This window comes from Coccomyxa subellipsoidea, assembly GCF_000258705.1.
Source record: "Coccomyxa subellipsoidea C-169, whole genome shotgun sequence".
Classification (NCBI taxonomy): Eukaryota; Viridiplantae; Chlorophyta; class Trebouxiophyceae; family Coccomyxaceae; genus Coccomyxa; species Coccomyxa subellipsoidea.
Genome location: NW_005178038.1, coordinates 2362551 through 2390414, shown reverse-complemented (window position 1 = coordinate 2390414; position 27864 = coordinate 2362551). Strand labels below are relative to the sequence as shown.

Sequence of the window (27864 nt, the reverse complement as noted above, 5' to 3'; positions counted from 1 at the left end):
CAGATCAGGAGGTGCGGCCCAAAAAGAGGTGGGGGTCGGAGACTCAAGTTGGTCGAAAGCAGCCGTCCCAGCGACCAACGTCAGAGCTTAAGTGACGATGAATGCATCTGTAAAACTGCTTTCAGACCTCCAAAGCAAGACGGTAAGTAGTAAATTTGTTGGCAAGCGGTCGGCATGCTGAGTTGATAGGCACAGTGATGGAGATGTTCATGGGCTTGGGAATGTCTTCGTTCCTCAGGCGTACTTCTTCTTAGGATTTTGTCAAATGGAAATTGTACATTGGAAAGTCTTTTAGTGATGAACTGCACCACCATGAGTTGACCTCATGCTAGAGAATTCACTCAGATGGCTTGGGGCTTGGCAGGAGTGCATCCGGAACATATGCATTCTGGCGCATGTGGATCATGGCAAAACGACGATGTCAGATCACCTGATCGCTTCAAACGGCCTCATACATCCTCGACTGGTTGGAGAGCTGCGATACCTTGACAGCAGGGATGATGAGCAGGTGCTTTACTACAGATCTTGTTTGCTTGGATTCTTTGAACACAGCAGTACTCTTGTGCTCGTGAATGGCTCCTGTGTAATGCAGCAATGATTTTTACCTTGCTCACCTTGCTCTGCACTGAAGTGACCATGCTGTATCATGCAGGCTCGCGGCATAACAATGAAGTCCAGCGCCATATGCCTTCTGCATGTGCCTGGTGCTACTTCCTTGCCTGGCGGCGCCGCAAGCTGCTCAGATGAAGACAAACGCTCTAAAGGTGGCAAAGCTCAGCTGAAGAGTTGGCATCCATATTTTGCAACACATATTTCTTCGACACGAGCTGTCCTTATGTTCTGTCTGCCCGAGCTCCGGCATGCATGCTGCACAATTCTGTCTCTCGCAACTCAGTGCATACAACAAGGGTATAGTAGAACTGGCCTGCCTGTTGTGTGCTGGCAGGGCATCAGCAGAAGTGCATATCTCACTGCATACAAACAGGAAATATACTAGAGCTGACCTGCCTGGTGTGTGCTGGCAGGGCATCTCATCAACCTCATAGACTCGCCAGGCCATGTGGACTTCTGCAGCGAGGTCAGCACAGCAGCGCGGCTGAGCGATGGAGCTCTGGTGATTGTGGATGCTGTGGAGGGTGTCTGCATCCAGACTCATGCCGTGCTGCGGCAGGCTTGGCAGGAGAAGGTCTGCTTTGTAGCCTCTTATTAGTCATTTCCCCAGCACTGGAGGATTCCGTTCAGCGCAACCATGCAATAAGAAGATTGTCACCGTTACATTACCCTTGTTTCTGCTATCATGGCGAGTCTTCATGCCCCCAAATCAAGGGACATCATTGCACTTCAATGGTTTGTTTGTTTTGCCTGTTTCACTTCAGCTGTGTTGCCCTCACAGTCCTCCAGAATCAAATGCATAAAATCAAGCCGGGATGGCAGATGCCCTTATGGGTTGTGAACTTCACATCAGTTTGTTGTTTGTGTGCAGGTGAGGATGTGCCTGGTGATCAACAAGATGGACAGGCTGATCCACGAGGTGAAGCTGGCGCCTGATGAGGCATACACCAGGGTGCGGGGCATAATCACACACGTGAACATGATCCTGTCGGCCTTCCAGAGCGAGCAACATATCTCAGATGCAGACGCTGTGCTGGCCCACGAAGATGCCAAAGCCACGGCTGACAGCAGGTGCAGATCCTCTCACCTTCTTTTAAGTCTAGAGATCATAGATCATCGTGGTGTTCCTATGCATGCAGCAGAGAAGGATGCACTCTGCTATGCGATATCTGGTACATTCTGGCTTTTGCCTGACTTTGCTGCCTCTTAAGTCAGGTAGAAAGCCAGAGTATGCCATACATCACATTGCAATATGCAACATCCTCCAGCAAACTGAATCCCTGAGAGATTCTCCTAAGCATACATGCATTGCGCTGCAGTGGGCTGCTCGAAGATGATGAAGAGTCCAAGGAGGACGAGGACATGGAGTTCTCCCCTGAGAAAGGGAATGTGGCATTTGCGAGCGCGCATGACGGCTGGGCATTCAGGGTCGGCCAGTTTGCTGACCTGTACGCGGCCAAGCTGGGCTTCAAGTCCTCTGCCTTGGCCCGCGCCCTTTGGGGCGAGTACAGGATAGATGCCAAGACCAAGCGCATCATGCGCATCAAGGCTTCCCAAACTGCCAAGTACAAGCCGCTTTTTGTGCAGGTAAGAATTTTTGTCCGGTATCAGGGCAGGTTCCTGAGACCTCCATCTTTCTGAAGGAAAATAGAGCTCCATGTGACTTGCATGAGGCGGAGTCTTTGTTTCAGCATTCGAGACAATCTATGATATTTCACATGCCTGATATTGCTAGGAAGGCCGCTGAGTCACTTAAATCATTGTGGCTTCATGATGCAGCTTGTGCTGGAGCCGTTGTGGAAAGCGTATGAGGCAGTGGAGCCCGGCGCAGATGTGAAGAGCATCCTTGGCAAGATGGTCAAGGGCCTCGGCCTGCAGCAGGCACGCAAGCTTTCCCAATTATTGCCCATTTCCTCTTGCGTTCCTCCAAACGCGTCTTTCTTAAAACTTGTCAGTCCTGTCCATTATCGGCTGGCTGATCATTTGACCATCTCCATGGGGAGCTCAGACTTCTCTTTCCTTTCCATGGCCTTAAGCATTCCGTGCTGTCAATGATGGCCATGTGAGCACTGAAGGGAGTCAGGGCAGGACGTGTGTGCAGTGATCTGAGGACAATTAAATGGGAGTGCGTGCAGGTGAGCGAGAAGGCGATCTCGCACCCGGACGCAAAGACGGCGCTGCGAGCAGTGATGCGCGGCTGGCTGCCGCTGTCAGAGGCGGTGCTGAGCATGGCGGTGGAGCAGCTGCCCTCCCCACTGGAAGCTGCCCCCGAGCGCGTGCCGCACCTGCTCGCACTTGACGCCATTGAGGCCGCCGGTGCGCCGCGGCTGCCAGCCGCCATGCAGCAGGTGCGCGCATGTGCATGCATGCTTGGCGAGCATCATTTATCGTGATCTGTGCTGGCCACAAAGTAGCTTGTGCCCATCCAGGATACTCAGATTCCCATTCATAGTCCAATTGTTCCAATACAAGGCAAGCATGAATGGCGGTCCCAGGATCCTAGACTGGGCAAGCTTTTGTGTACCAGCGCAAACGATAGCAGCAACAATGTTTTGCCGATGCCATGCATGAAATGTGCAGGGTCTCAGTGACACCAAGGCTGCCATGTCAGCATGCAACACCAGCGCCGATGCGCCGCTCGTTATCTACGTGTCCAAGATGGTAGCTGTGCCCGCCTCGGCTCTGCCCCGCGTCCCTGGTACGTCCAGCAGCCATCACCATCAGACTTCTGACACAAAAGGATGAAATATTCTTGCGTCCAGCTCTTGGAGTTGCCTTGTAGTGTGCATGGGAACATAATCTACCAATTTGTCGGATTCTGCTGCTCAGCCACCTTGCGCAGATCTCATGGAAATGCTACTGGGGAGCTACTCTCATGCCTGATTTTTTTCTAACATACATCACACCTTCGATGAGGAAGCAGGGACTTTGCGCTGATGAGCAAGGTGACCTTGAGTGGACGTTGTCCTGAATGCAGAGACATATTGCAAAATAACAAGTTGTCAACAAATTGTCATTGCGCAGGCGAGCCCGGTCCGAGGGACCCGAAGCAGGAGGTGTTTTTGGCGTTTGCGCGCGTCTTCAGCGGCGTTGTCACGGACGGCCAGCGCGTGCATGTGCTCTCAGCTGCCTACAACCCTGCACGGCCAGATCTGGAAAGACAGGAAGTCCAGGTCAGGACTCCCTCTAAATCCTCAGTCAGACACAGTTGCAAGCCCAGCTTTGTACCGTGCTTCGGTCTGCCAGCTTCCTGGTGCACAAAATTATGAGTGTCCTCAGCAGCAGCTCCAGGTCATCAGCACGCATGCCGGTCATTAGCATTTGTCTGAGTACAGACCAGACGATGAGAACCCATCAATCATTCCTGATGAAGTCTATTTTTTTACCTCATGAAGTCTATCTTGTAGCTGAATAATAATAATAATAAAACATGACAGAGACATTTGGTTGGGCCATTAAGAAGCGCTGTTTCAATTGCTTTAGTGCCTCTGGTGGTGCCTATCCGGAGTCAAAAGACTGTCACTTTGAGGTGTTTGGGTGAGAGGCAAAAGAAAATGACGGCGCCTGTGCAGGTGGATGGCCTGTTCCTGATGATGGGCCAGGGGCTGGAGCGGCTGCGGTCGGTGCCGGCCGGCTGCGTGTTGGCGCTGGGGGGCCTTGACCGCAGCATCCTCAAATCCGCCACCCTCTCCAGCTCGCCCGCCTGCCGGCCCCTCGCCCCCATGCTCTTCCAGGTGCCCTGACTCTCACCCTGACCCTTGTCTTCTGTCCCGCCACTAGGAGTATCCTAGAAATCGACATGGGAAAGGTGGCAAGCAGTGCAGCTGTAATCACGAATCAGTTGAAACTGAAAACTAGATGCCTACGGAGACCTTCCTGGGATGAATATCTTGCCATTGTCTACGCTATTCCGTGTCGCTAATCAACATGCGTCCAAACCTCACATCTGATTCTCAGGGTGGCATGCTCGTAGGCAGATACTGAAGTGTTCTCTCATGCATGGCACATCGTGGTATGTTACTTGTGCAACAATGAAGTCTTCTCAGCACCACACAAAGATTAGTGCTAGTCCGGAGTGTCCACCCAGCCACTCCTGGGAAGTCTGAGCAGGGCCAGCAAATTCCAGAGGCAGTCAGAATGAGTCATGAAAGATAAAATTGCACTCAGGCGTCGCCGATCGTGCGGGTGGCGGTGGAGTCGGCGCGGCCGGCGGAGATGCCCCAGCTGGAGGAGGGCCTGCGGCTGCTCAACCGCGCAGACCCCTTTGTCGAACTCTCCGTCCTCGACTCCGGCGAATACGTCATCGGCGCCGCAGGTGCATTGATCCCTTCTAATCCCCACAGGCTCCATTGGACTTGTATGTGAGATGCATGGTTGAGGTTGTGCATGCCCCTGTTGTTCACCCGAATGTGGGCGCTATGCAGACATCTCTACTCCTGATGCCAGTTAATTTAAGCACCGAGGTGTTTGCAGCGCGCCCTGTTGAGAGTGAATGGCAGGGATATGTGCAATCTTGACACATAGCTAGTCTCTTTCGTATTCTCACACTGCGTACTTGTCTTCATGATTGTGCTTGCACACGAGGAAATGGTGTCCTGTTTTCCAATCTACAGCACAGCTGCCATGGCGCAGACACATCTTATTGTCCTATGCTGTGTGCGGGGGTAGCCAAGCAGCAGGCAGCAGCTCAGCCAAGATATGATCTCCCACTGTGGTTTGCCTGAGCAGGCGAGGTGCACCTGGAGACGATCATAAAGGATTTGAGAGAGCGATTCGCACGCGTGGATTTGAGCGTGTCGCCGCCGCTGGTCGCTTTCCGCGAGAGCGTCTACATCGAGGCCGAGGCCCCCGAGCCCGGCCACAAGCCGCCAAAGGTGACCAGACCACCTGTTTCATTTCACAGTACACCGGAGAAATCATATGCATAATTGCAAGGCAGGCAATTTAGGATGGCGCTCTGTGTCACCCCTTTACACCTGGCCTATGTAATCTTGAGAAGCCAGAGCCTGGAAAATGTGAGGGATATAGCAGGCGAGGGGGGTTGAGATGCTCTGGCTAGGCCCACTGATACCGAATCTGATCAGAAGTCAGTCAATCCATCCACCTAGAATTGGCAATGAAATTGAGCCTCTGAGCTTTCAATGGCCTGACAGCAGCAAAAACTGGTGTGCAGGTTGTCGAGGCGACAACAGCCAACGGGCTGTGCACACTACGCGTCCGGGCGCTGCCGATCCCATCACAGGTCGCCTCCGCCCTGGACAACCACGCTGATCTGCTCCGGCGCCTCTTTGACGCGCCCAGTGCACCCGCACCTTTGGCCGAGGCATCCAGTGCACCCTCTCAGGGGGCCGCCCCTGCCAGCAGTGAGCAGAACAGCGAAGCAGCGCAGGGCGGCGCGGTTTCCTTGGAGCGGCTGAGGCTGTCTGAGAACGGCGGGACCGAGAGGCGGAGCTTGGACGGATCCTGGACCCTCCTGAAGCACCCTGCCGGCAGCGGAGCGAATGGCAGTGATAAGCAGCGCAATGCACCGGAAGATGCTCCTGAGCAGCAGTCACAGGAGGGTGCACAGCAAGCGCAGAGCAGTAGCCAACAGAAAGGAGAACAACATAGAAATGGGAATGGGGCGGGCAGTGCAGAGGCAGAGGGGCCAGGCGGCAGCAGGAAAGTTGCGTCTGCAGCGGCTGAAGGGGCAGCCAGGGATGTGGATGCATTCAGGAGCCGGCTCCGGGCCGCTGCTAATGAGGCAGGCGCCTCTGCGGAGGCCCTACTGCAACGAACCTGGCTGCTGGGTCCCAAGCAGGTGCGCCCCCTGACAAGCACTTTGTACTCATGTGCAGTGATGCTTGGTGTGTGTTCATTTGCAAGGTGCTCCTGCAGATTGTAGCCATGACATCAGGCCAGCCAGGAGCTTGCCGAGGGTCCATCATTCCTATTGCGGTTCTGCGCTCCCATGTTCCATGGCAGTCGCTTAGTGAGTCCGGGGCTGCTGCTTAAAGAGGACTTTTCCCTGTGCTAATCAAGTGTCTCTTGTGGTGGGCAGGTGGGCCCAAATATCTTGCTGATGTCCAGCGTCACGGAGGGAGGCGAGGGGCTCTGGATTGTGCCGACACAGAGCGTTGTGCCACTCGGCAGGCGGTCACATGCGGCGCACAGCGCTGCAGAAGTTGAGGAGCTGGACGGCGAAGCACCCTCAGCCCAGGCAAGCCATTATTTGGAATGTCGCCACATTTGCAGCCACAGTAAACAGCGTATGACCTCGAATTTGTGTAAGATAGCACTCTGTCAATTTTGTGGCGCAGACTTCGCAAGGCGACGCTTTTTCATCAGCTCTGTCTTGCGATAGCTGGGAGATGGATTGACATGGGCTCTGCTCACCCCTCTCACAACTCTATCGTGCCTCTGGGAGGTTTCGCGCTGAATTCCTTGATAATGTGCTCCTCACTTATCGATACAAAGACTAGGACGGCGATCGTGACAGCGGTCAAAATGTTGCAGGCGGAGACGCGAGTGCTGGAAGTTCCGTTGGGGGACGGCCGCGCGGCGGCGGCGCTCGGCTTTGCCGGCGACGCGGCGGCGGCCGTGGCGGCCGAGCGCGAGGCGTGGCAGGATCTGCGGTGGGAGGGCATTCCCGGTAACGTGCGCCACGCCGTTTCGTCGGGCGTGGCGGCCGGTTTCCAGATGGCGGGCGCTGCCGGGCCGCTCTGCGACGAGCCGCTCTGGGGCATCGCCTTTGAGGTGTGTTCCCCCTGAAGTGCTGTGTCCAACAATGTTGCTTGTCGCTCTTCCTTCAGGCCCCAAGTGAGCGAATTTCCTGGCAAGCATGTCTTGTGTGGTGCATTTGACAAAGCCATGTTGACTCTGCGAGACTGTGTCGGCAACAAGCTGCGCCTCTCCAGAGTAAGCCCAAATGGCTATAGTTTTTATGATGCCGTTTGGTCCTTGCTGTGGAAATCGTAGCTGGTTGCCTGCCTGGCCTGCTTAGCCAGTGGGATCTGCGGCGCACTCCTTTATTCCCAGACTCCGCACACACCTTTGTTCATAGTTGAAAAAGTGATCACTGCAATGCCAAAAAGTCCATCAACTCAGCCAAGGTTGACAGTGGCATGTGCCGGCAGGTGGCGGCGCGGTTGAACCTGCCAGAAGCAGGCGAGCTGGCAATGGCAGAGGATGTGTACGGGCCATTCAGCGGGCAGGTGTGCTATGCGCCCGGCCCACATGACACACCTAATTCCAGGCTTCTGTGCGCCCTGCAAAGAGTTTGACTCACTTTCATGTGTGCTAGTCATTACAAGGGTGTTTTGCGCGCAGGTGTCGAGTGCGGCGCGGCAGGCGCTGCGGCGCGCGGTGGCAGAGGCGCACCCGCTGCTCGTGGAGGCCATGCTCCTCTGCGAGCTGTCCTCCACGTCCGACGTCCTCTCAGGTGCGCCCTTCTCACTGGCTCCGCGGTGTTTCGTCGACATTTAGATAGCTTGAGCTCGCGGGCCCACTGTCAGTATCAAGACAGGTCCTCCCAAGAACATGCAGGCTACAAAGAATGCTTCTTACATTTTCCAGCATATTGGACTGGAGTCGGGTATCTCAGACATGGGGATGATCAGTAGGTTGTGATGGTCTTTTTTAAAGAGATCCGTGATACTCCTTGTTACTGAGAATGGGTTCGCCATGCGCAGGCACGTACGCGGTGCTGGGCAAGCGGCGGGCGCGGGTGGTGCGGGAGGAGTTGCGCGAGGGCAGCAACCTGTTTTCAATTCTGGCCTTCCTCCCCGCGCAGGCCTCCTTCGGCCTGGCCGATGATCTGCGCCGCCGCACCTCGGGGGGCGCCTCCGCAGCGCTCATGCTCTCCCACTGGGAGCGCCTGCAGGTGCCTTGATTTTCTTTCTATTGCATCCACCAACAAATATCAAAGATGTGGGCGTTGTGAAGCCTGTTTACATTCGTGCAGGAGAAGATGACTTCTGCAGACAATGTAATCGGCTGCGGGTGGAACTAAATACGTCGAATCAGAGGAGTCTGTCAAGTGAACCGACGCCATCATTGATTGCACACATGAGCCTGAGGGGCGGCATGCAGTGAGGAGGCTTGTGTGTTTGTCTGAGACATGTTTCGTGCTACGAGTTGCCGCGGTGCTCTACAAGATGATGCGCCAGAGGCACAATCATGCCCTGGTCTTGCCGGCTGCATGCGTATTCCTACATGGGTGAGACATGCATCCTTAGATTGTGGTCCTCTGGCAACTGCAGGTGGACCCGTTCTTTGTGCCGAAGACGGAGGTGGAGAGGGAGGAGTTTGGCGAGGAGGGGCAGGGCGTGGGGACCGCCAACCTGGCGCACGCGCTCATCGACACCGTGCGCCGCCGCAAGGGCCTCGCCGTCGACAAGAAGGTCGTCGAGAGCGCCACCAAGCAGCGCACCCGCGCCCGCAAGGTCTGACAGGGGTTTTTACAGGGGTTCTTGCTCTATTTAACTACTTAAATAGAGTACCTTGTGGGTCTGAGTGCCACGAGGTAGATTGAGAATGAAAGGGAATGGGAACATGTGCGTGTGCGCAGTTATTGAATGAGCTGTTTATGCATGCCGGAGATGAAACTGCTGTTGAACTTGAGTTGCAAGTTGTGAATAGAGTAATTGCGGGTTTGCTGCCAAGTTTTATGTGGCTGTGGGATAAAGCAAGGGTCATCTTCTGCTGGATCACATGAAGAATCGACTGCTGTTGATATTACAACTCTTTACGGCTGTAATCAAGCACATGGAATATGTGAAGGACCTATGCCGCAGAGATATGGATGGATCACACATTTGACCCACTGGGAATGTTCAGGATTGGACTGACAATGTCCATGGTCAGGGCAATGCTTCATTCCAGCGCCATCGATGGCCATGGGGATCAATTTACGTTGTGCACAAGCCTAGTTCCATTTCTAGCATTGCTTGTGCAAGCAGCATTGACTTTGGAGAGATGCTGATAATGGCAACCATATCAAGCACGGGCACTACAGATGGTCTGCAAATATCTCCAGATATCAAATTTCACTAGTACTGGCATGCCAAGTTCCACCACAAATCCAGCAGCGAATGAGCAACGTTCTTGTGCGAGTCCAAAATTATACGGCCAATTCCCTCCCAAACAGCTCCTGCCGTCACTAGCCCACATTTTCCGCCACAACCCCAGCATCATAGAGACTCTAAAATGTGAGCCCAAAAATCATGACGAGCGCCAATCAACGCCAGGAACAAAATCAGAGACACCACCGCCGCTCATAACAGGACCCCACGCAGGGCTTCGGTGGCCATGTGCGCCACTGTCTTCCCCTGCTTTGCCGCTGAGGCCTCCAGGGCTGTGTACACCTCCTCTGACACCGCCAGCACCGGCAGCTTGGCCTCTGCATCCTTCGATACATAGTCCTGCACAGCCCACAACATCCCTGATGAGCTGCACCGAATGAGACCCTCACATGCACAAGACGGCTTGCAGGATTGAATCCTTGTATGCATCGCACAAATGCCAGAGCACTTCTTATATTTAGCCGCTACAAAGAGCACGCAGCAATCAGTCAGCATTCATAAGGTAATGTACACTTTTGAAACGCCTAAACCAGATAACAGGCAGCGATCATCAGCATTTAGAGAAATGGGTGACACTAGAATGATATGCGCACCTTGCTGTACTGCCTGAGGGCGTCGAAGCCGACGCGCGCTGTAAAGTCGCCGAGCGCCTCGCCCGGCCGCCGCCTGTTCTTGAAGAAGAACAGAATGGGCTCCAACACCTTCTCAATATCCTGCAATCGCACCAGGAACTTTGAGCCACACCTCGCCACAGCAGCACCACACCTCTTTATCCTCGACACCCTCACTCTGCAGTGGATGAGTGAGCACAAGAGCTCCACTTCTGGGCAGACAGCCTTGCAAGCTGTCCACCCCACCAGAACGCAGCTCTGGCAGCTCCAGCTCCGCTCATTTTCACCAGTAACAAGTCCACAGATAGGTGTATGCTCAATATTTCGAGCCCTTCCACCCCCACATTAGCGCTTGCAGCAGAAGGCGGTCATTCCCTGCTTCCTCCCTGCTTGAGGAAAACATGCGCACCTGGATTTTGACGCGGTCCTGGAAGGGCTCTGCAAGGCGGGTCTGGTTGGGGGATCCGCCGAGCCAGAACTGGTAGCTGTTGGGGCCGTCCCCCACGAAACCCAGCTCCGCCATGTACGGCCGCGCGCACCCGTTCGGGCACCCTGCACCCACAATCGCAGCCACTTTGTCAGGTCAAACTTACTGCATCTTACATGCCACATGCAAATCTGCACACAGCCAAAAAACACAGGCCACAATAGCAGCCAAAATGCTCAAGATGTACAGCATGATGTCAGGCCGCAAAGCTGGGATGATGTGGCATGTTGCAGCCAAAGAAACCCAATTTCGAGTTCACGTCGCTCTGTACATCTCATTCGAATCAACGCTCAAAAGGCCTGCTATCTGTGATAGACTATCCAATTAGCTCCAGCCGTTACAATTAGTGTTTAGACGGGGACATGCACAGAAAAAACTACCTCGCGCACCCCATTTGATATATGAACGCTCCAGCAATTAGAGGACTTGCATGCATGCAGCATGGAGGAACAGAAGACATCTATCAAGGCAGGGGGGCGCGCACCGGTCATGCGGACGACGAATGACTCGGCCTCGTCAAAGCCGAGGGCGGACATGAGGGTGCGGATGCGTGTGTTGATGTCCGGCAGCGAGCGCTCCGACTCGGTCACGGCCAGGCCGCAGGTGGGCATGGCCGGGCAGGCCATGCTCGTGCGGTCTATGCTGTCCAAGTCAACAACATCCCTGCGCGCATGAATGACAAATGGCCACGTCAGGGATGAGTCATGCATGGATGGCTTGCTTGGGGAGCAAGGGGCCCAGAGGAACTGGAAAGCTTTGTCCATGACCCGCCCAGAAAGATAGTAACTCCAATTTTGACATGCGCTTCTTCTTTGCCAGAGAACATGGTCTCAACGGCAATCACAACACAATCCTGGGTCGAGCCATATCTGGGCCTGATGTACACATTGATCTGTGCGAGCCTGTTGGGGCACGGAAGCAAATGCTGACACATAATCAGCACATATTGACTGACACATGTCAGCAAAAGCTCACCGATAACCCAATAGGCGTGAACAAAATCATGCACAGCAAACCTACAGGCCTCCACGAGCCATTTCAGGATTGCACCATGTGCCTCACTACCTCACCGAGCACTCCTGCCCTCGAGGCTTCCAGTTAGTCCCAAAATCTTCCGAAAGAGAGTGAAGGCCAAGGAAGCCCATTGAAGTGCAGAGGAGCATACTGCCGGCAGGCAAGCAAGGGAGGAAGCGGCACCTGACGCCGGCGCCGGAGAGGGTGTCCAGGATGTCCGCCTTCCAGGAGGGGTGGATCTCGGTCAGGATGATGTTCTGGTTGGCCGTGATGATCACCGGCAGCTCGTACCGCTCTATCACCCGCCGCAGCGCCGCCTTCAGCTCCCCCTTCAGCCGCCCGTTCTGCACAAACACCCCGTAGGCCAGCCGCCCGTCTCCCTGCTCCATCCAGCCCAGGTAGTCCTTGAACTCCCACTCCGGCAGCGGCCTGCAGCACACGCATGCACCCACCGACCCCGTCAGCACACAAACACATGGACGGTCCTAAGACTCCTATCCTAGAGCCAAACTCCCAGTGGCAAACAGAGGGCTTATGTGTAAATCCCTGCTAGCTGAAACAAGGCAGACCCAGAACCTGCCTTGCTCGTCTCCTGCAGAGGGGACATGCAGTCAATATATGCCAGCCCTCTCCTACAGAAGGAAGGTCCCACAAGAGTTGACACATCGGCTCGCTGTCACTGATGCAGGAGGAAAGCAAGATGACAGATGTGGCATTAGCACCGGTCAGGCCCCATACTCGTATTGCTCAATGAGAGCAAATCATCAGCACTTCGCAGAAACTCAGCACCAAAAGCTGGACCAGCATTCCTTGCAAGGCGAACAACTCACACAAGCAGCCCCAGGGACACCCAGCGCCACCTTTCTACCTTTTTCAATCAGAAAGATCTATAGAAGCACCTACAACACACAGCACAAGTTGTGGCAACCCCCAGACTTCAGAAAAGGCAGACGCCGCAGCGGGCAATGCACTTGGTGGGCTCCTCATCTTTGCGCCCTAACCCAGCTATTAGAGCAGTAGCGTAGTACTTTGGCAAGCATGCGGGTAAAGTTTGAAAGGGACACATTGAGAAGCAGACACAAAAGCAAGCAGCGCACCTTAGGGGCTCCAGGCGCTTGCCAAAGTACTGCTCAACAACGGAGCGGAACTTGTCGACGCCCCAGTCGGCCACCAGGTATTTCAGGCGACTAAACTTGCGGTCATCTCGGCGGCCGTAGTCGCGCTGAGTCGCCAGAATCGCCTTGAGCGCGTGGAATATGTCGTCCTTGGCCACAAAGCCTAGCGGGTCCGCCAACCGCGCGAACGTCTGGTTGTTCCTGTTGACAGGTCATGCGCTATTAGTCAGATGCAGAAAAAGAGCCAGACTGATGATCCTCTAAAATGGCACCCTTTAGTCATGCATGCAAGAGAGCCTCGCGAAACGCGGCCGCAACGGCGGCAGAGCCTTGGAGGACAGTGCTGTTTTCTGTGGGTGCCACAGGCAGACAGCAAAGAGACGACAAGATCTAAAATTGCCTCCATCAAAGAGGTGAAGTGCCACATATCAAGGTGTGCACAATCAGCTGCCCTTTGCCAAGGCGCTCACAATCAAGATCAGCCAGTTAGTGCAGGAGGCACTGCCAAATCATGTCTTCATGCAGATCAGCTCAGCAAGATCAGGCGCAGGAGGTAGTGCACACCTGGCAGTGCGGCCCATGCCCCCTCCAACGAGCAGGTTGTAGCCGAGCACCTCCCCAACATCGTCCGTCATGACCACGACGCCCACATCGTTAGTAAAGATGTCCACGCTGTTGTCCCCCGGCACCGTGACTGCTACCTTGAATTTGCGCGGCAGGAACAAGCTGCCGTACAGCGGCTCTGGGCTGCCCTCAAAGTTAGTCCCAAACTCGTTGAACGCGCGGTCCGCTGTCACTTTCGGGTCCTGCTCAGCCAAGCACAAATTGCTGTGATGACGATGTTAGTTTCACAGCACCGCTGCCCGCAGGTTTGGAGTGAGAGCCCAGTACATGCATCTTCGAAACCTTCTCATTGCAGACATCTAGCTGAGGAAACCAGCCGAAGGCAAGCTGCTTGCCCTTGTACCCTGACCACTGCACCACTCCCTTACCCAAACAGGCACACACCTGATGTAATGTAAGGGGCTTCACGTCAGGAATGATCCCCTGCTGCACCAACGACAAAAAACATATGAGTCAGCAACTGGCGGCAGTCAGGTGCCGTACCTCCATCTGGGCGCTGACAAACTTCTCGCCGTCGAGCCAGACATCGTAGTAGGCGCCAGACTGCGGTGCAAAGAGGTCCGCAATGTCCTCGGCCAGCTTGGCAGCGTGCACATATTCGGGCCGGTCCTTGAAGGGGGCCGGGGGCGCCAACACGTTGCGGTTGACGTCGCCGCACGCCCCCAGAGTGGTGCCCATGTTTTTTATGACTGTGGAGAAGACCGTCTTCAAGTCCTGCTTCAGCACCGCGTGCAGCTGGTACGTCTGCCGCGTTGTCAGCCGCAGTGTCCCGTTGCCAAACTGCACGTGTGCACACAACCAAGCATGAGCATGAGAATGACAATTCTGCAGAGCGTTTTTCATGGCCATTACAACCAGAGGCAATAAGATGAGATGGTATGCGCATGCATGGCAGCATGCATGGTCACAGATTTTGCCAGAGGAGACTGATGCCACTTTTGTCCATGCTTGAAGGGCAAGCAAACGCTCTGGGCTACATGCGAGAGGTATGTGGTGGAAAGCGGTCCTCAGTTCAGGCAGACAGCACACGCCCCAACACACCAGGCGCAATCTTCAGTGCAAGCACATACACAACTGCCCCTTTCAATGGCCACGTGCCATCACCTGGTCTGCCAAGTCATCCATGGTGAGGTACAGCTGGTTGGTGACACAGCCAGCAGGCTGCCGCGTGCGCATCATGAACTGGTAGTGCTTGCCCTGGCCAAAGCCGCGCTTGTCCCTGTCATCCTGCTGGTAGCTGCCATGGAACTTCATCAGCTGCCCTGCCTCCTCATTGATGTTGGGATCCTCCGTCACTAGCTGCTCCATCAACGGATGCCGCAGGTAATCGCTCTTTTCCTTCAGCACCTCCACCTTTGACCTGGAGACACCACAGGATGCAGGGCTCAGGCGCGGTGTTCCCAGCTCCTGCTCTGTGCGAATATTGTCGTTGGGAAGAGGGTTGGCTGATTGTACCCGCGTACTGCTCCTTAGAATTCGCGTTCGAAAGTCTCGATCAATGGGTGCCTTTATATTACGTGTTGCTCCTGGACCTGCCTCATTGCCCAGCGCAGGAGCACTGTATATTGAGATCGACTGCGGCGCATTACACGATCGCGCAGGCAACAACATGACTTTGTTTGATAGTATCAAAGGACTCCAGCCCAAAGAGTTGCACTCGCTGCTCAACCATTCAGCTGAATAAGTACAAAGCCGAGTGAGAACCACCACCAGGTCCGAAACAAACAATGCAAACGACAAACATAATATTTAGAAGTAACGTACATACAAATTGCATGCGTTGCGTTGGCCTTTGCAAATGTACCCCTTCCAACTCACTGAGAGATATCATAGCCTCACGTGCTTTCAACGTCTTTCGCTTTCACCGCAAGAAATCAAGTACAGCTCCTCACCTCTTTGCTTTTTTAGCTGTGGGTGGCTTTGTGGGAGTCGCGACGCAGGTAACAAGCCTATCTGCAGGCGACCTACTTTGCGGGCGGCTGCAAGACGGTTGGCACAGAGGTGCGGAACGCCCAAACATCGTAGTCCTTTCCATATTTGCACGCTTTGTGCTTCCCTACCGCTCCTGACGACCAAAGGCCTTACCAGCACGCTGGATGTGCGACAATTACAAGAGAGCCGTGGCAATGGCATTCCGGTTTCGTTTGATCTGTTCGACGGTGTTCCGTCTTACGAGAAGGATCTGCACGTGACAGCACCTGCGGTGTTTCGGAGCTGTCTTGAGTCTCGGAACGATCTGCGCGGAACGATCTGCGCGGAATCGTCACCTTAGATGTGCTAGATGCAGTAGTATTGAATAGCGGGCTAGAACTATGAATCTATGTTACCATTGACGAGTGTTCACCGGAATTGTGCTTCAGGTCGCGTGTACAAGCAGTAAACCTGACCAGCTGCTTGCGACGCGCATGTGTCGTTGTATTTTCCCAGAAATAAAGGTGCCTATGATTGCTGGTATGCTGGGATGATCATCGGTTGTGCTCTTTAGACCTAACGATAAGTGTCCGAGCGGGACGGGACATTTGCCGATATGAAAGCATCCGCTTGGATTGCCCTTCTTAGTTCGCTCGTTGTTGTATCTGGTCAGAGATACAGCTTTACAAACGCTCCCGCGCCGGCTCCGGCCTTCACTTCGGGTGAGCAGGCACCCTTCAACGACGAGCTTTTCATTGTCTTGCAGAACCATCCGAGCGTGTAAAAGAGATAGCTCTCACAAATTATCATTCTTGCTTGCTCAATTCCCAAAGGGGCAGTACCAATTGTGAGGGTGCTCAAATTTGGCGGTGCCATGTTCTGCAGTGGATGAAGCCAGCAGCTTGGCATCCCTGGTCACGTCCACTGACGACCCAGCGGCAAGGGACTGCAAAAACTACCGCGCGGTGGCGCAGAACCTGAATGTCAGATTTCTTGGGCCGGAGCGCTCGGCAGCGGTGGGACCTGTCTATGTCGCGTACCGCCGCTTCGGTCCTCTTGATCTGCTCGCGCCGCTGACAGGCCTGCAGCGGCCGCTGGTGCGCACTTTATGGATCTATTTATCGTGACGGGAATGCATCAGCTTGGAAGATTAATGGTGCTGTGATGTTGCATCAGATCAGACAGCTTGATATCCGATGCCTGACAACCTCATCAGATATGTAAGAAATAGTGGATCACCTCCCCTGCTCCCAGCAACAGCTCTATCAAGCAGCCATCGTCACAGTACTGATGGCACTCGCCGTCCCAAGGACACCGGTGTAATCACATAGTAGCCAGCCAACTTCTTCTGAGGACAACAAGCAAAAAAGAATGGAAGGGTGAGATGTATAGCGCCTGTGCTGCACAGGTGCTAGTGATCGGCATCGGCTGCACGATGAGCGACTGGACGCCGCGGCTGCTGCGCGCTCTGGCGGCCGACCGGGAGGTCATAATCTTTGACAACGCCGGAATAGGCGCCTCCACCATCGCGTCAGACGGCATTCCTGCTGCAGCCGACTACTTCCGCTTCCAGGCGCAGACCGTGGCCGGCCTCATAGCCGCAATTGGTCTCAGCCAGCCGGACATCCTGGGCTGGTGACATCTCCTGCCCAAGTTGTCATGCTTGGAGTCAAGACCGTCTGCTCAAACATTGCAATGCACGATCAAGACTTCTCGAGGATCCTTTGAAGGCAATCTGCCGAGCTAGGAGGGGGCTGGACTGCAGGGTGACATGCCGCATGATCTGACCTTACAAGAAGGTAGCTGAAACACTTCTTTCGGCGCTGGCCCCGTGGGTTGTAGAACTGATCCCTTACTAACACCTCCAACACTTCTTACAAAACCCCCTGCAATTGCGCAGGTCCCTGGGCGCCAAGGTGGCGCTGCACGTGGCGGTCTACCACGGAGATGCCGTGCGCAAAGTGATCTCGGCGGCCGGCTCGGCGGGCGGAACCGGCTCCTCGACGGCGGTGATCGACGCGGTGAGCCACATGAGCGTTGCTGCCCGGCTGGGCAGGGCGGGCGCGCTGCTGGAGCGACCCAACAACATCCGCGCCGTGTGCCAGTGGCTCTTAGTAAGCTGCACTCCTTATGGAGCATTCCTGAAAAGGTCACCATGATCAGAATTTTGGTAGTCTGGAAGCGCCGGGCTGCCAGTAGCTCATCGTGCGCCCTGCTTCCCTTCTCCAGCAGCCGTGAAAAAGTTGCAGCAATGTGAGTATCATCCGTATATGACATTCATGAAACTTCAAGCGCTGTCTGTCAGTGGCTGCACACTTTCGGGGTCAGTGGGAAAGGGAGTGCGCAGAATACAGTTCTCCTGAGTGTCAGCATTCCAGGCAGGATGCAGCGGCATTGACTACTCAGCATGAATATGAATCTGCTGCCACACTCTCAGCTCTGTTGACCTTGTGTTACTGTAGCAAGCTGACCAGAAGCAAACATTTTCCCTGAGACCAAGTTATTTTGTCTCGCTTGTTGGATCAATCTCTTCCTCCTTTGCTCTGCATGGTCTATGCCTAGACCTGACCTGCATTGCCCCCAGTGGCATTATCCTGTGCTTCACAGTGTCTTGCTTGTTGCATTGAGCGTCACACCTGTGATGTCAAAGCTCTTCCTGCTGTGTTTGCAGGAGAAGGCTGTCATGCCAGTGGATGTACCAGAGGTGAGTGAGATCAGGGCACAGGTGGCTGCTGAGGTGGAGTACCACAAAGGTGACGGCATCGTTCCCCTGCTGCCTAGGGTCACAAACCCGACCCTGGTTGTCACCGCCTCTGAGGACATCACCAACCCGCCCTCCAACCAGGTCAGCATTACTTTGAAAACGAAATTGGCCCAAAATTCAGAGACAGGAATGGCCGCTCTCCACAGCATACTTATTGGGCGCTCAACCCCAGCACCCTTAGAAGCACATTCTTCTTCATGCTCTTACGGACCCAGCTCTTTTGGGAGCAGAGGTGAAATATCCTGCTTGACCTGCAATGGAAGCACTGCCTGTCTGAAGCTTGAATTTTGAGGCAGACTTTCTGGCTGATGGACAGAGCCGCTGCCAGGATGCTGCACGCTTTGCACTGTGAAGACAAAGACATCTGCTGTGACTGCAGGTGCCGATCAAAGGTGTATGCGTGGCAGGCATTCCATGGTGATACATAATGGCATTGCAATTTTGAAGAGGGATTTCTGCTGTGGCTGCAGGGGCCGATTGTGGCGGGAATTCCAGGGTCGGTTCTGGTGACGTTCCCTGGCTGCGGCCACCTGGCGCTCTTTCAGGAGGTGGACACATTTGTGGGCCTGGTCAATAATTTTACCGCGGCTGCAGGGGCTTTCACTCCCCAGCCAGACCAGTTCTACACCTGCGGCGCTGACGATGTCATGCTGCAGACCAGAAATCTCAGATAAAGTTACCTCAGAAGATGAAAGATTGCAGCTTCATCAGCTTGCATGGGTACACCAGCCAAGAGCTGGGCTCAAGAGAGGCTCAGTAAAGGACAGATCAGAGGTCAGGGCCAGTCTCTTGATGCCTGACATTGTCAGGCACGCAGAGCGGAGTCTTCAGAAGGCTGTGTGCAGCGCTAGGCATATTTAGATGATGGCTGCTCAGCATTGCTGAGCAAGCCCTGTGCATGGCCTGCGCACATGCATGAGCTGCTTCACTCAATGCGCGTCTGATTCAGTGTCCCTAGGAAGCCTTGGCTGTAATTTTACGCGCACACTTTTTGCGCACGCCACTCGCCAGAGCAGATCTGAAATCTCTTTTTTGCTAATGTGCATGGCTAATCAGGCGATGCAAGCATGCAGACTTGCAATAGACGAGATTTTGATACATAGGGAAAAGAGAAGTAGGCCAGGTGGAATTCTCAGAGTACGTGATTATCATCACAAGTTTCTGCTGCACTGATCCTAGAAGATCTTCAGACATGAACCAGCTACTGTGTGGATTCAGACCTCAGGAGAAGACTGTGAACATATGAAACCAGCTAACCCCTTTAGCGAGCACGGGCTCAAGATATGGAATCATTGTGATCATGCAAATTCCTGTTTTCAGGCAGTCAATGATCTATCATTAGGAGCGATGGCATTCTTGTCCACCAAATGGCCAATGGGGGAGATCTCGTGGGTAGTCTTGCCTACCCCATGAAATTCCCAACATCAGAAGCCAGTGTGCAGAAGTACTCGAAGGGATTTGAAGTAGGTTTCACACATGTGGCACCAAAGTGAGCTGGAAACAGGAGCACAGGTTCTGATCAGTACCAAAGATGGGTATTGTAGATGCGTTACAGTCCTTGAGAACTTTGCGCCTTGGCCTGCAAGGTCACTGCAAACACGCTGCATGTAACTGTGCTAGAGCACCGGCAGTCTGGCAGGGGTATTTGCATTGTGCTGCCTGCACCGCAATACTGAGCTAGCTTTCCCCCATTGCTGAACGGCAACCCCAAGCACAGAGACGTCTGTAGCTGTGCCCAAGTGGTATTGCATCCCTAGTGTATGATGTACACAGATCAGGCCTTGATGGCAAACTTGCGCTGCGGGAACGCCCTGTCCTTCTTTGTCTGCTTCTCGGTCTTCAGAGATGCCTGCAGCAGCACCACAGAAGCAAGCTCAGTGCACATGTTCCAGCAACTCTCCCACTCCAATTGCAGCTTTGACACATCCCTGCTATGCATGCTGTGGGAAGGTATTCCATCTAGAGGACATCTGGGCTCTAATGAACAGAGGAGTACAGGAATAACAGCTTCCACCCCAAGACCAGGGCATGAAATCGCAAAAATTCTCAATATGACAGACAACCCCTTTCGCCCATCTGCACCCTGCCAGATATGTGAGAGAGGTCGAAACAGACAGTAACGGCTTCGCATCACCTGGTACTTTGTCAACCTCCTCCTGATAGCCCGGGTCTTCTTCGGCCTCAAGTCCAGGGGCAGGTACTTCTGCAGCACACACATCACACACCCAATTACCACACGAATCTTCACGGCAGCAAACAACAGCACACATCACTGGTTGGCAGGTGACACCAGAAGTCCCGCTAGGCTTCAAGCTCATGCTTGGCTTGCACAGGATTGAAGGTCTTACAGCAGCGCTGTGCTGTCTAGCTTGAAGGTCAAACAGCAATCCTGGGTAGAACCCAAACGCACCTTCTTTGCGTAGGCATTCCGGAGAGCCTCACGCTGGTTCTGTGAGATGACTGTGAGCACGCGCGCAATCGACTTCCGCACAACCTTGCTGCAGCACCAAAAACACAGAAGTTCAGAAGAATGTCTATCAAGGAGCTTGCAACTCTCCCAGAAACGTCTCTTCCGTGATTTGGTGATGCACAATATGCGGAGCTGGAAGGATCGAGTGCCACTCCATGCTGAATCCAACTGCTTCCACTAAGAAATCTGCCTCTCTGAACTCACATCTTGGAGAGCTTGTTTGGGGCGCCTCCAGTGACCTTGGCAACACGCAGGGCTCCGAGCTCCTGCTTGAACTCCTTCAGCTGTGCTTGGAGCTCGCTCTTGCTCTTATCGCGCAGCTCGTGCGCCTTGAGCTTGGCTGCACAAACATCAGCATGGTCAGCACGCACGACTCTGCTCCTACATCTCTATTCCAGGGTTGATGCAGTAAAAGATATATCATAGTTCACAGTACACCTATTTCGCGACTCTATCAAGTAACACAGAGATTTGTTCTAAGCTCCAACACCATCAAGAAGAAGCCAAATTGCTTGGGACTTTCCAAACACATAGATGTTTGACAGCACCATCGTAAGATTCATGAACTCACCCATCTTGATGTACCTGAAGGGTGCCCGTCCTTTGATCACACAAGCTGAGTGGCAGTCTGGTCCTGGTGGGCGGCTGGCGGTCGGAAGAATCGCACAATCCATGCCTGTGCCAAATTAGGCTTTGTCCGAGAAAAGGTCGGCGTTCCTTTGTGCATGTCCGATCAGAGTGTCAATTGCTCGTGCTTTTTTGCGTGAATGCGCATGGGATGTCAGGGACATTGAGTGTCTGTCTCTTCCCTACGCAGGAAATGCATGCAGTAGCAGTGCTGCTTCCACAGGGCCCGGGCATGATATGTCCACCAAGTTATAACAAGTAATTACTGTTTACATGTACATTCCCTGCCTGATGTAAACTGCAGATGCAATGGCCCAATGGCCCACCGGGTGTCGTAACATTTGGAAATATTTGTTGTCATTGTGTTATTTGACCCGGTCCACATTCGCACATATCCACGCCCCGCATCACAAGCAAGTGCAAGCCTCAAAAGTGCAGCCAAACAAGGAGCTCCTCGAGTCTTCATTTTCAAAAAGGCATTGTCTGTTGTTCCCTTTCCTTGCATAATTCGTCTGTACAGAAAATCTATACACAGCATACCTCAATACCACAGTCAGACACGGCACAAAGCGGACAACACAAAGGTTGTGCAGGCCAACCCTACATGTACAATATTGTATATTAATACCCTTTCCTGAAGTAATGACAATAATGTTGTTGACACTCTACGCCTCCTGGAGGCCTTGAGTCTGCTTAACACACCCGACTGAAACATCAAATACCAGCAAAAGTGGCCAAATCAACGCAAAGACTGAGGGTTGCAGTACCATGTGAAGCTCAGGGAGGCATCGGCCTCCTGGGGGCACTATCCAGAACTCGAGCTAGTCTCAAAACACATTCATAAACCAATTTCCGAGAAGTGCTAGGAGAGCTGGTGTTAAGCTGAACCCACGAGGGTGCTTGAGGGCCCTGCAAGGGCAGTACTGGGCCCCACAGAAGCGTGTGACACAAAGTCACACCCGACGAGCTGTTGGCAAAGGGATTGGCCAGCAAGGCGACATAGTCAAACTCAGTGAGACACACAACAATACACTGGATCTTCACAGGGGTTGGGCATATGTACATTTGGTCAGCTGTGAAACAGCAGACACTGTCAGCATTCCAGGAACTGCATGGCCATTGCTAAAGCTCGCAGATTGCAGCCTGCTTGTTCATGGCCTCGCTAGGCACTCCCCTGGCCTCATCTTGAAGAGTCAGGTGCGCTGCAGCACAGAGAGCACCGTTGCCGCCTCCAATCTCTGAAATCACAGTGTGGCGAAGAAGCACCGCTCAAGGCAGTGCCTGCATGCGGAAGGGGCCAGAGGCGGGTCCGGCAAAGTGGCGAGCGGTTGGAGCTCTTTGCGCCCCTTGCAGGCTTGGCCGGCTGGCTTAGGGTTTGAAAGGGGAAAAACGCGAGGGGCTGCGGGAGAGCGGGCTGGAGGTAGGGGAGTCGACATCGGTGGAGCCGGGGCTGAGGGTGATATTGAGGGGGTGGCTGGCAAGCGCGCCCGTGCCCGGCCGGGCAGGCACCGCGCTGCCCGCAGCGGGCAGCACGAAGAACTTGCCCGGGGACATCCGCTTGCGCGGCGCCGCGCCCGGTGACGACGCAGGCGTGCTTGCTTCCGTGGCGTCCAGCCCCGGCGGGTCGCGCGGCTGCACAAGCGCCGCTATCGTCACCAGCGGCAGCGCGAAGTCTGCCCCCATGCAAAACAGCGCTCAGCTCTTGCTGTTGTCCCCAGGAGCAGGCTTGCATTGAGCAGATGCTCATCTCTTATGCTGGCGCACCGCTAAAGTAATTTGTACCTGCCAGAGGAGCCTGACATCTTCCTAGTTTGTCTTGTTCTGGATGTGGCAATAGAATATGCCCCTGAGCAGCTGTGCCATCTGCACCAAAGTGATGTCCCACATTTTCCACAGGAACGGTAGAATGGAAGGCATGCATTGCTTGGAGATTGGCTCCTCCTGGTACTGCAGCTTCTTTACTCACCTTTGGCTTGAGCAGTCTCTGGCAGGGCCACATAGGCAGTGCTGAAGAGGCGCTGGTAGCAGATGCCCATGCCGTCCACCCACACCTTCTTGTCCTGCAGCTGCAGGTGCTTTTCCACAAGCTCTGCAGTGCAGCATATGCCCACCCATTCAAGGTGCACTCCTGATCTATGCTGATCTTGACGTCCAACAAGTTGGAGAGTCTGATCAGCTCGTCGCCTGCGACAAATGTAATGTTGGCAATCAGGCAAAGGTCGGAAGATGTCAGAGGTCCAGGGCGCACCAATGATGCCGGCCACGTCATACTTCCAGCCAACCCACAGAGGCTGATGCCCCACGACCGTCCCATCTGCCTCTGTCAGAACCAGGGTCACAAGGCGCCCCTCCTGCACAGCAACGTCCATGGCATGTGAGCGATTGATTGCAGCCAACTCACTTTTATTTGTCATAGTGTTTGGGATCAGCAGCACTGATGTCATGCACAGTTGGGGAATGCTACACCCCAGATGTGTTTCTGCCAGGTACTGATGTCACGTGAGGCCAGGGCCAAACCCACCGTCTTGGAAGTTTGCAGGGACAAAAGAGGCTTCAGAAGGAGCTCTTGAACGGGGTACAGGCCCAGGCTGAACTGATAGAGACCGTATGGCACCGTCAGAGGTGCCCAAAACAGTGTTGAGGCCAGTGACAGCGCCTTCGCTGCTTGCGCATCTCCCCAGCTTGTGACAGTCGAGACTCTGTCTTGAAGGTTTTTCAGCGTCTTCTCAACGATGGCTGGTGCATACATGTTGCGAATATGCTGCGTGCTCCCCTGATTTGATCGATGTTACTAGTATTTGCAGCTTTCCGCTCTCCGCTTAAGTCTGCGTTGCACGACATTAATGCATCAGAAACCTCTCAGAGAGTACTTAAGAAAAGAACGATATCGTGTGGGGACTGCAGAAAAGCTCTGATGCCGCAAGAATTTACCCCCAAAATAATCAGGGCTTGAGTCGTTGCAAGTCCACCTCCTTGCTTGGACCGCCAATGCGCGGAGGTTGACGTCAGGAGTCTAAAATTAGCAGCGAGAGATGTACCACCACAGTTGGCAAAATTTCTTGTATCCTCTGCAAATCATGGAAATGGAAAGGTATATATAGAGCTGACTGGACTATAAACTTGCCATCATGTCATGTGCACATGTGACTTGCATGTGTTAAGAATCACCAGATCTGCGCTTCTGCCATCGTTAGTAGAGCATACGAATTATAAAGCGTTAAAGAGAACGACTTGGACAATCCTACACACAGCAACGGCAACCGTCAACCCGTCCGGTGAAGATGGCAGAGGCACGTCTCTTACTTTGTTGGCTTCCTTCTTATGTCGTTCTCCTTGACATGAGAAAATCACAAGTCCCTGCCGATGCTCGCAAAACCAACAAGGTTCTGAGGTTGAGTCGGTACCTGGCACTAGTTGCAGCTCTGACAGGACCAGATAGCTTCTGGTACAGAGCACAGCTCTTGCTTTTCATCACTTCTAGGTATCAGCAAGGACATTTAGCCTGACCTGAAAGTTGAGACACTGACCAGACTGGTCGACTGCTGCTTGCAGGTTGTTCTCAAAGTGGCCATGGCCTGCTCTGGCTGTGAAGGGGCTGTGCGGCGAGTGCTCACAGGCAAGCCAGGTGAGAGGGCTCAATAACTACGTTGTTTGATCAGGTGTGTGAATCGCAAGGATGGTCATGAGTTCTCCACTTCATGCTGTACGTTGATTGATCAGGTGAAATGAAGCGCAAGGATGGTCATGAGGTCTCCACTTCATGCTGGACGCAGGTGTTGAGTCAGTGGACATAGATCTGAAGGAGCAGAAGGTGGTTGTTAAGGGGAACGTGCAAGCAGATGACATCTTCCAGACGGTCAGCAAAACTGGGAAGAAGACAGAATTCTGGCAGTAGTGTAGCCTGCAGCTTCAGGGTCCTGACCCAATGACCCATGCATGCTGACCAAGATTCTGACGGTAATTGTATTGAAGGTGCTGTTTACATATCATGCAGCAGGCCTGTGGTAGCTGCAGCACATTCTTCTCTTGGCTGCACATATTTACTTTTCGAGCTGGGTCCGGCTTTGGAGCTGGCTTTGGTATTCCTCACAGTAGCTCATAATCAGTATAGGGTGCTCAAAAGCTTGCCCGAACGTTGATGCAGATGCACAGAACGATGCAGTCGGAATATATGCTTTCTAACAGCTCAAATGCACCATCGCCCTGGCGGCATATGAGCCGATTAGCAACAGCGCTTTGGTAAAGATGATGTCAACGATACTTCAGAACTACCAGCAATAACGTTAACAGGCTACAGATCGATCGTCAAGATCAAGTCGACCTTTTATACTTGACCAGTACATCGAATGAAAAGTACAAGTTCCCAGACTCTGAACAGTCACTCTCAAACCCACATACTACAGTACTGATCTGACATTGATCTCTCTTCAATCCTCTATGATGAACGTGCACTGCATTGGCAATGCGGCAACTTTGGATCCGACTCCAGAGATCTGCGGGACCCTTCAAGCGGATTCTTGATCCTCCCCAAGCGGCTCACAGTTGCATGTGCATGTCTCACTTATGTTGAGCAGCCAACTTCTTCAGGACCACTTTCCTCACATCGTGGACTGTGAGAGGAACGTCCTGAGTGAACTGATTCACAAGCGCCGGAGGAAACTTTCCCTGTGCAATTGCAAAGAGGCGCAGTTCAATGCCATTCTGATGCGACAGCTGACAGTTTCACAGTGCCTCAGGCCCCGCATGCAAGGAGTTGCCGAGACCTTGTCCCGCTGCAAAGGCGGCCTGTAAGTGTAGCATGCTTTATGGACTAACATGACATTGCCATGAAGCCACCAAGGCAAAAGCAGCCCAAGGATGCCCTGGCAGGGAGTGGCTAGATGGATTGAATGGCGCACCTTCAGATCTGTGAGGGCCACGTAAGTGACGCTGGAGGCAGCACCGCCGTCGAGGGGGGCAATTACCCAGCCAGAGGCGCCCATCTCCCCTCGGATCACACCCTTCATGCAGGGCACACCCTCCACCTGCTGCTCCTCCTCCTGGCTCAGGGATTGGCCGTATATGATTATCACCCCATTGGGAAGCTTCTGCGTGACCTCCCGGTACAAGAAGTCCCTGTCCTTCAGCATTGGCACCTCTACACAGAAAATCCCACTCATCAGCCATGCTGAAGCTATTATTTGCTCGTTCTTGCTCAGATTTGGAATTGGTGGGCTGTCATGTCCGGCATGTCACCCCATGCTCATCATCAGCATGCATCCTGATCACATGATAGATTGAAACGCAATGATGGTAGGTGAACGTGAAACAAGAGACTCACGCAGGCAATATCTGGTCCAGCAGATCTCCACAAGTGCACCGGTGGCAGGGTCCCTCTCGGATGTGAGTGTCTTCAGGTCCTTGATGCAGTCGTCCCAAGCTTCATACTCATCCGCAACCACTGCCGCCACCAGCTCTGGAGGCGCGGCAATGATGCCGATGCCCCTCGTTTTATTCAGCTTCTCTGGAGCCTTTGCTATCTCCTTGTACATCTGCAGAAGTAGCAAGTGCAAATTGCTGCCTGACTCAACTGAACCCATGTGCCGCAACATAGCTTTGCAGGTGCAATTTTTGGACAATGTCGGCCCTCTGAAGATTTGATCAGGCTTCCGACACACCATAAAATTTTGGTAGATCAACAAATCAGAAAGGGGTGCCCAGAATATATGCTGGGAAGTAGTATGTGTCCCTTGACAAACATACCAAGGAAACGTCAAGCTGCTTGCAATCGAGCCCCTCGGGATAATCACAATAAAAAAGGCACCTTGACGTCTTTCTTCTTGCCGATCGGTTCCCAATAGCCTTCATTCTCCTCTGGAACGAGATCTCTAGTATCTGGAGACTGCGCCAGCAGGTATCGCATTCCTTCTGCATATGGGCTGTATAGCTGCAGATCACTAGGTGACATGCTGGAGTGTGTGCCTCATATGCACCTACACTGTAGCTAGTTCAACTGACTAATGCGACAGGCAAAAGTGCGCAAGATAAAATATTCAGAGGCTATCAGCAAATGTCAAGATCACATCACAATTTTAGTACAAAATATCATTACTTGCAATATTATTTGGGTCATCTGCCATCCCCTTTGCATCGGCCAATCCTTTCTGTCGTCTTTCAAATAGCAGTTTGTGGCCTGCCCATCTGTCATTCTTTGCATCATGCATTGCATGGCTTGACCCATGGCTTTACAGTGATACGTAAAGAAGGTGAGTAGAACCTTGGCAACGAAACTTTGGGTTTGCTGAAAGCATCGATAGGATCATGCACAGGTTACTGTGGCTTTTGGCACCATATTAGACAAAGTACAGGCTCTGAAGGCAAGCATACAGGTGCTAGCAGGAAAGCCAGCTCAAAACTCTTAAGAATTGAGCAAAGGATAGATTGCTCCTGAATGTGCGATTGCTCTGATGATGTTGCTTTCCGTGTTGGGCATCAACTTCACATCCTTGCCAGAACGCTGATAGCTATCGACGAGGCAATCTTTTGCTCCCAACGCCTTCTCATCAGCACTTTTGCATACTCTTTAAA

At 53.4% G+C, this 27864-nt stretch overlaps 6 protein-coding genes across 6 annotated transcripts; 3 read left to right on the top strand and 3 right to left on the bottom strand.

Annotated features, from left to right (window-relative positions):
- Positions 1-325: 325 nt before the first annotated feature.
- Positions 326-9041, top strand: COCSUDRAFT_14230 (P-loop containing nucleoside triphosphate hydrolase protein; the record flags this gene model as incomplete). The annotated part of the gene is made up of 20 exons (XM_005649338.1): positions 326-508; positions 653-704; positions 1026-1186; positions 1484-1683; positions 1932-2199; positions 2392-2469; positions 2739-2960; positions 3211-3314; positions 3590-3785; positions 4164-4346; positions 4780-4927; positions 5338-5501; positions 5786-5942; positions 6360-6412; positions 6653-6682; positions 7108-7347; positions 7728-7807; positions 7905-8032; positions 8283-8473; positions 8853-9041. The coding sequence occupies 20 exons, from the start codon at positions 326-328 to the stop codon at positions 9039-9041; spliced, it is 3027 nt and encodes a 1008-aa protein (XP_005649395.1).
- Positions 9042-9313: 272 nt separating this feature from the next.
- COCSUDRAFT_65555 (sulfite reductase) lies at positions 9314-15616 on the bottom strand. The gene is made up of 10 exons (XM_005649337.1): positions 15418-15616; positions 14630-14885; positions 14009-14305; positions 13466-13707; positions 12884-13102; positions 11970-12215; positions 11257-11435; positions 10695-10837; positions 10268-10387; positions 9314-10013 (listed from the first exon to the last, which is right to left on the bottom strand). The coding sequence occupies exons 1-10, from the start codon at positions 15558-15560 to the stop codon at positions 9867-9869; spliced, it is 1992 nt and encodes a 663-aa protein (XP_005649394.1). The 5' UTR covers positions 15561-15616; the 3' UTR covers positions 9314-9866.
- Positions 15617-15966: 350 nt separating this feature from the next.
- COCSUDRAFT_62258 (alpha/beta-hydrolase) lies at positions 15967-18874 on the top strand (the record flags this gene model as incomplete). Its single annotated transcript, XM_005649336.1, has 6 exons — positions 15967-15976; positions 16322-16533; positions 16845-17071; positions 17337-17532; positions 18108-18281; positions 18671-18874. The coding sequence occupies 6 exons, from the start codon at positions 15967-15969 to the stop codon at positions 18872-18874; spliced, it is 1023 nt and encodes a 340-aa protein (XP_005649393.1).
- Positions 18875-19303: 429 nt separating this feature from the next.
- COCSUDRAFT_28397 (hypothetical protein) lies at positions 19304-21268 on the bottom strand. Its single transcript, XM_005649335.1, has 5 exons — positions 21242-21268; positions 20875-21010; positions 20611-20698; positions 20335-20403; positions 19304-20049 (listed from the first exon to the last, which is right to left on the bottom strand). Exons 1-5 carry the CDS (start codon positions 21243-21245, stop codon positions 19975-19977), a joined length of 372 nt encoding a protein of 123 aa, XP_005649392.1. The 5' UTR covers positions 21246-21268; the 3' UTR covers positions 19304-19974.
- Positions 21269-24849: 3581 nt separating this feature from the next.
- On the top strand, positions 24850-25192 carry COCSUDRAFT_14202 (hypothetical protein; the record flags this gene model as incomplete). The annotated part of the gene is made up of 2 exons (XM_005649334.1): positions 24850-24922; positions 25071-25192. Coding segments are annotated over 2 exons (195 nt in total), but the record flags the coding sequence as incomplete, so codon positions are not given.
- Positions 25193-25461: 269 nt separating this feature from the next.
- COCSUDRAFT_53095 (Bet v1-like protein) lies at positions 25462-27412 on the bottom strand. Its single transcript, XM_005649333.1, has 4 exons — positions 27101-27412; positions 26618-26828; positions 26196-26434; positions 25462-25962 (listed from the first exon to the last, which is right to left on the bottom strand). Exons 1-4 carry the CDS (start codon positions 27242-27244, stop codon positions 25855-25857), a joined length of 702 nt encoding a protein of 233 aa, XP_005649390.1. The 5' UTR covers positions 27245-27412; the 3' UTR covers positions 25462-25854.
- Positions 27413-27864: the final 452 nt, after the last annotated feature.